General features: G+C 41.2%; 1 protein-coding gene across 1 annotated transcript in view; it reads right to left on the minus strand.

Moving 5' to 3' along the window:
• Positions 1 to 7,500, minus strand: part of PROX1 (prospero homeobox 1) — a 49,669-nt gene that overhangs the window by 31,304 nt on the left and 10,865 nt on the right. Inside the window, exon 4 of the mRNA XM_036381092.1 lies at positions 2,156 to 2,263. Within this exon, the coding sequence (XP_036236985.1) occupies positions 2,156 to 2,263 (108 nt within the window). The remainder of the gene's footprint in view (positions 1 to 2,155; positions 2,264 to 7,500) is intronic.

Here is a 7,500-nt window from a genome sequence, read left to right on the forward strand (position 1 = left end):
TACAGTTTCTTTTCATTTTTAAGGGCAATTAGTAATGAAATTAAATACGATTGCTTCAAGTATTACACGTTACGCATACATCTTTATTAATATAGCCACAATCTCCAGAACCAAACATTTGGCCAGCGCAGCACATGGAAACGTCTCATTAGGGTACCTATTTACATATGTGTTCTCAGCTCATGGATGAGAGCGTTCCAGTGGCAAGCAGTTGTCCCCATCGGCACTGGTAGGGGACACCTGCTTAAACCACAAGGACGTTCTGGCTCCATTTAAGCAAAATTATGTCCTCTCGTTTCTGTAAGAAGGAAGGGTGAAGCTAATGGGACTGCATGTGGGCTAAAGGGGGAGCATCCTTTGGCTCTAGAAACTGCAAACACATGCTAAGCACTTTGAAGCATTTAAAGGTATGGAAAAGCTCAAGAAAAGATTAGTGTGTCTAATATTTACATCCCTGGTTCTCTGCTGCTGCTGACCGTGTGTGGCTGTCACATGTCCCCAGGGAAGCGGATGCAATCGGTTTTGGACAAATGACTCCATCCCAAACCGGCAGTTTGTAAAGCATTTTTGGGTTTCTCCTGGTGCTGTATAAATGTTAGGTGGAACTGAGTAAATTTCTGTATTTTACACAACTTTGTCAGAAGACAAAGTCACCGTGTGCACACAAACACACAAGCGTGTATCTTCCTAAAAAGTGGAAATAAAGCAGATGCCAGCAAAAAAATATCCCCGCTTCAGCACACCTGGCCGTGTGAACTTGCAGGGGCAAAGTCACAGAGTAGCCCCAGAGCAGACCCTCCTGAGCAGCCCTGCCAGCTCTACATCTGCCTGTGGCACCTCATCGGAGCAGTGTTGCCTGAAATGCTCCCTCCGATTTTTCCATTCCAGGTGGATCCACTCTGAGAGCAAACCCTCCACTTGGCCCGCTGCACCATTTGCAGCTTTTTTTGTGTGTGTTTAATGATTCTTGACCAGCCATTTAGCCTAGGAAGTGCCTGTATTGCTTCCCCCCCTCCTTTTTATAAATGTTGTCACCATCCGCTCAGCACATGGCATTGAATAGAGGAACCTCCAAGGACACGGCTGCGAGGGGCAGGAGCGTATTGAGATGTGCAAGCAACATTAAATGAGAAAAAAATAAAGGGAAAAACTGCCAAGAAACTTGACCAAAGAAAACTGATCAGCAGAAACTGGGCCAAGTTCACAACCTGTGGGATAATCTCCCACTAAGACTGAAGAAACCATAACCCAAAAGTGATTAAAAGAAGGATTTCTGTAATTTGTTTTGGGGGGAAGACATGAGGGGGGGGAAACGATATGTAACAAACTAATTTAAGCTAATGTAATGTTTATAAAGTTACTTAGATAATGACACCATGCATACCATTATAATCATTAAAACACAATCTATGGGTTTTTTAAAAAAAAACTTAGATGATTAACACAAAATCAAGTTGATGTGAAGGAACAATTACTTTTAGAAAAAAAAATCAGGAGGTCCTAATATTCTGTAGAATGAGGGAGGATGCAGCTGTATGTCGACAGCTTTCATATCCTCATTTGAATAATGTGGCCTGAATCTGTCACTTTATTCATCCTCCTTATGCTCAGTGTACTCTGCATCAACAACAAATTAAGTTGTAAATAAGAGACAATCATCACTTTTGTTTTTAAGCAGCTTCTGCATGGAGAATTTCAATGTACTGTTTCTTTTTGACAGAAAGGAAGGGATTCTACACTCTGCTTATGTAAGCACAAATATGAGGAAACCAACCGAAATGAAACAATGAGGGAGTACTTGAGAACTGCTCCAAAATGTTCTTGGAAGTACATTTCTACCACCACAAAAATCTCCTTTTTTAATTGGATATATAATGAAGACCCTTTAATTTACTGTAATAATTATCCTCACTTTGCTTTAAAATTTCAATTTTTTTTTAGGTTTAGAAACATTCCCTTTCCTCATCCAGGCACAAGCAGGGTACACCTCAACAGGAAGAACAAGTGAATAGGGTCAGGATGTAAACTTTATGTACCCAGAAATATTATTAATTTCTAACATGATAAAACAATACCATTTTGTGAGAAAATACAGCATGCAGTAAGGAGAAAGGGTGGGGTGGGGTAGGGTGGGGTGGGGAAGAGATTTTCTTACCTTTACATCTGAGAAGTAGGTTTTCAGCATATTGGAACTTGGGTACCGGGTGTAAAAGAACATGAGCTTGGCCTTTTTCAAGTGATTCGGTGACAAGCCTTCCTGCATGTAGGATTGAATTGGTAAAGGAAAATTCTTTTCTTGAGAAATCTGTTTCTGAATGTACAGAGTGCCCCATTAAATACTCTATGGTTTCCCAGACCATAGGAGAAAGTATTAACATCTCAACTGCTGTGCTGTAATTTTCTGTAAAATAGGCAAAAGTGGGATGAGAGGCCATGTAACTTTAACCCTGTGCTTCCTATCAGTTTAGGTGCTGGGTCTCAGGGACCCTGCAAGTTTAGGGATTGTGTACCATATGTACATTCACTTGTTGCTACGGAAACAAATGCAGGAAGCATGTGCTGCAGAAAACTTATTGGGAGCTTTTTTCTCCTTCTCCTTTGCAAAGCCAGCTAAAGCTTCTTTTCCTCTCGGTGTTGCACTGCTTGCACACAATAAAACCAAAACATGTAAGACAATCAGAGGCACTTTATGATTTTGAGCAGTTTTACAGAGACAGCACATTTCACCTGTTCCATTCGTGTCGATAAATTTTAATATCTTGGGTAGATCTCCCTAGTCCTGCTGCTGCTTTGCTCCAGTGGCTCGCCTGCAAATCAAAGTGAAATTTGTAGCAGGCAGAGCCCCTTGGCCGCTGAATCCCTCTGCCACAAACTTGTCGCCTCCTGATTTACACAGTTAACTCCTTGGAGAACGGAGCTGTATTTGGGGCTAACCAATCAATACATGAGGGCTAGCAGATCAATAAATGGCCACTTACCCTATAAGGCTGCCTATTTATCCTGGAAACATCATTACCTTTTAGATCTGTAAACAGAAGCAACTAAAAGAGTTCCCAAGGGAATGTGAAGCTAACCATAACAATCTCAGCTTGCTGATTTTTCTCCCAGCATCTTGGCTCCCTTTTGTGAACTGCGTGCTAGGACGGCTCTGGTCACATCTGTGCCGCAGGCTGGCCCTGCCATTTCCTCAGCAAATTAATGGCTTTATAATTTATCAGAAATGAAGATGCACGTGGAGAAAATCAATGTGGCCCCCACAAGGTCAATTAAGGGTTCTTCCCAGAAGCTTCTCTAAGGACTGTTTCTCCTAAACACAGTTGTTGAAAATTTTGCTCGGTTCACACCTTATGGTGGGGGAAGGTCAACCAAGTTGACAGATGCACTGCAGCCAAGGTGCCTCCTCTGCCTTACAGCCGGGTGCACGTCAGCACAGAACATCCCACTCCAGGCCTCGAGATGGGAAACCCAGACTAATTTTTATCAGCAGCCTACTGATGATTAGCTAGGCTTTTTCAGCAAAATTCCTTTTTCCCTAATTCCTGAAATCTGCTGAAACCCTCTCCCTTTATTTCAGTTACAAAGTTCATTTTTAGATTAGAAAAATGTAGCATTTAAAAAAAAAAGGCATTGACAATATTAGTTTAAAAACCTCTTATTATCTGGAAGTACATGGAAAATGGCTCAGCTGAACTTGCATTTTGTTTTAGATGCTTAATGATTACAAAGAAGATAATTTATGACTGACATACTTCTTGTGCCAAGAGAAGAGTTGAAAGAACCTCCAGTTACCTCCATTAGACTGATAGAGAAGTCTAAAAGAGCATTACACTCTGCAGTGCCATCTGTCAAAATACGTAAGTGAAATAATAGTAGCAAGCTGTCACCTATTGCTCAGTGATAAGAGTTTTAGACAAATCAAAACTTCTATGCCAGAAATCCATTTTGTTATGTGATCCTTTCAGGGAAGTGGGGGTCCAAAGGGGAACTCCAGTAGGAGAGAAAAGAAAGTAATCCTCAGTCTCCTTAATTTGCAACTCCTCTGACGCCGACAACATGTTAACATCGGGTTTGGTGTATATTCGCTTTCAATGCAAGCTCAAGGATGGACTTAAACTTCAAAAAACCCCTCTCACATTTGCTGGATTTAAGCATATTAGACAGTTGTCTAAGCATTTGGATTCCTTCTGCATTTAGGATTTTTAAATATTTTCTGCTCTAATGCCAGAGGATATTGATATTGAATGAAGCATGTATTAAAAGATGCTCTGAGACTCAAATTCCCAGCAATCCATTTTTTATTAAAATTATACTTGTTCTTAAGCACTTGGCAGCCTCAAGGTAATATCAAATATGCAACAAATCTGTATATCTTGATCCTAAGGTTAACGCTTTACTGTGATAAAAAATACTATCTGTAATAATCTAGCAAAATATAGTTAATGACGGACTTAAGAGCTAAGAATTAGATAACCCATTGCTATTTAAGAAAAAAAAACTGAACTGACCAATTGCTTAATTTCCTTTTTAAGTGCTTGGGCTGAAAAGCAACTGTTCTTCCAAGAAAGCACTAGCTGTTTCCAGGATACTTACACACGCACAATGACTCATGATGAAATAGATTCAGTAAACATACAGCTGTACCGAACACGAGCTAAGCCCCATTCAAGGCCAGGAAAGAAAACGAGCACAAATAAATATTAAGGAGGTAAAGGGAGGAGGGGTGCCGAATGGAACGCAAACAAGCTCTGTCCCAGCAGCTCGTGTGGCTTGCCTCAATCTCAATTCTCTTAGCTATAGCTTTGTGAAGACAGATGACATTCAATTCTATGGGTAATGCAAAATAGACAATAACTGCTGAAACTTGAGCCAGCTGCCAGGTGTAAAAAAAAAAAAAAAAAAAAAAAAAAAAAAAAAAAAAAAAAGGAAAGAAAAAAAAAAGGAGAGAAAGAAAAGATGATAAATCCATAAATTAATGAAAGACATCTGCTCAGGAACATAAAAGATCAGAGGAACAGTGTACTGCAGCTGAACCTAAAGCAGTGTTCAAACAACCTGAGAGTCTCAGCATTGTGGGTTTACACAGCACAACGTTGCCTCACCTAAAACAGCAGCAGCAGTAAAATGGCAAAGCCCTAGAAATAGGAAGTGAAAGACTGGGAACAAAATATATGGGGACAAAACATATACATGCTCTCGTGTGTTTTAACAGGAGAAGCACAGGGGTGGCACTGAACAGCATTTGATTCATTTGCACTTCAATCCTCCTCCCAGGTAATGCTCCTCTTTTGCAAAAATATTTTTCAGCACAGATGATCTTTCACTCCTGTTACTCTCAGCCTGAGCCCCCACAAATGCTCTAACAGGCTTTTCTAGCCCACGCATGCACTGAGCTGAAGGAAAAGTGGTAAGAATAGGCTGTATCAGGTAAAAAAAATCTGCAGCAGTAAAGCCAAGCTGCTCCTTAAGTTACACCGCAGGTACTTTAAATCAGCAAAGCTCCAAATAACTGCATCTCAGAGCATCTTCAAATCCCTCCAAAGAAAGGCTGCCTGGCTGCGAAGCATTCGTTCATCGCCCAGGTTTTATCAACAGCATGGAGTTATCCAGCTTGCTATACAATCTCTCCTTTTTTTTCTTAAGTTTAATTAGTTTAATTCTAGTCAGATGTAATAACTCCTCATTTCAAAATGTTGTAATTCACTAATTATAGCTTTCACATATTGGAACTTTGAAACTTATTCCAGTTGGATTGGAATTCTGTTTAAAAATAAATAAAATTGTAGAAAGTTGCACTAATGTTTCTAAACCCTCCTGCCAGGGAGAACACGCTAAACTTCTTCACCTTTACAGATGTCTTAGCAGCACACAAACTGCTGTTGTGCTTCAATTTTGATCTATGCAAATGTTTTGTGACTGAACAAGGCTATTTTTCTTGAGATGCAAAGAGGATGCATGACAAAGAAAGATCATGCAGAAAAACAATTCACTGTCTGTTTCTTTTTGAATTTGAATAAAACTTAATATTTGATTAAACAGATTAGTTTGCAAAGATACAGACTGCATTCATGACCAAGATGGGAATTCAGACTGCAGGTGCATCTTATCTTGTTTAGCAACATACACAAACATTAACCATTTCCTTCTGCAATTCAGCAAAGAATGATCAGATACATTTTACAGCCGTTGGTTAGCAAAAAAAAAAAAAAATCCAAGAAAACAAAACCCAGGCCAGTTTAGTGTTTAACTTACTACTAAAACCTGAACTTGGCTGTATCTGCTGGTCTTATGTTCTCATCCTGGCTTCATTGTCCAGGAAAACAGATGTTACTTTCTGCAGGGAAGAAAGATCTGCTTCTTTCAAGAAATATAGTCCCTATAGATGCACATTCAACCATGTAAAATAAAAGTGCCATGACAGAATTGATCAGAAACAAAACAACCTCCACACCATGCCTTTCCCTGGAAAATTGTAAGCTACCTGGACAAATGAGCTGCTGCTAGAAAAAACCCATCCATTCCTACAGCTGAGCTGTATACCAGGGTACACATGTAGAAGGGTTATTTAATAAATCTGGTCTGTATCGAAACCCAGAACAAACTGCAGTCTGCACTAGTGCCTAGGTGGAAAAGTCACAGTGCTTCCCCCATGGCAGGGAAAAAAGCAGGGCAGTGAAAAAGAAAAGGGATCAGTGTAGGACCAGGCATTTCTCCTGGCTGTCCCTTGGAGCAGCAGGGGACTCTTGCACCCCTGTTTCAGCAGAAGCAACAAGCTCCATTAGCGAGCATCAGTGAGAATGAGCAGCAGAAAGGGGGAGAAATGGGAGGGGTGGGGGAGAGATGCTCCACGGGTGGCAAGGATCAAGTGCAGTCCTAGAACTACTCCTAGTAGTTCCCACTCTTGGCATGTTTCTCCTCTCCTCACTGCTCTCCCAGGATAGAACTACTTTAAAAAACAATTAGTATGCCACTGTACTGTTTGGTAGAAATTAATTGCCCTGGCCAGGAGTCTTGCCCTCAGCTGCCTCTCCTGTTGACCTCAGGACTGCTTTCCAAGCACTGCACTTGCATTTCAATATGCGGGAGAGATCTTTGGTTTGGAGGTCCCCAAGTAATTGGGGCCACGTCTGAGAGTGATGCTGCTCCTAGACTGCCTCTTCTTTTGCCTTACAATGTAGACAGTGAGGAGAAGATTTCCCTGCTACCAATGCTCCACAAGATAATTTTCTGGGGAAGAGTACCCCAAACACCACATCCACTACCAGCTGGTTCTCAAAACCACCAGCACCTAAAGAAGGTGCGCTCCAACACAAAACATTTTCCCCTATAGAAATGGGACTATTCACACAGGTTAGACAGCACCAATCCTGACCCAGACTAGACCCAAGTTGGATCAAAGGGTGGTGGTAATGGGCTTTGGACCTGCAGCTCCTGCCTTGCCCCAGTGGTGCCCACTGCCATGGGAGGGGTAGGAAATCCAGGTAATCAGCAGGTCTAGAACCC

Source organism: Molothrus ater, chromosome 3 (assembly GCF_012460135.2).
Source record: "Molothrus ater isolate BHLD 08-10-18 breed brown headed cowbird chromosome 3, BPBGC_Mater_1.1, whole genome shotgun sequence".
NCBI classification, from domain to species: Eukaryota; Metazoa; Chordata; class Aves; order Passeriformes; family Icteridae; genus Molothrus; species Molothrus ater.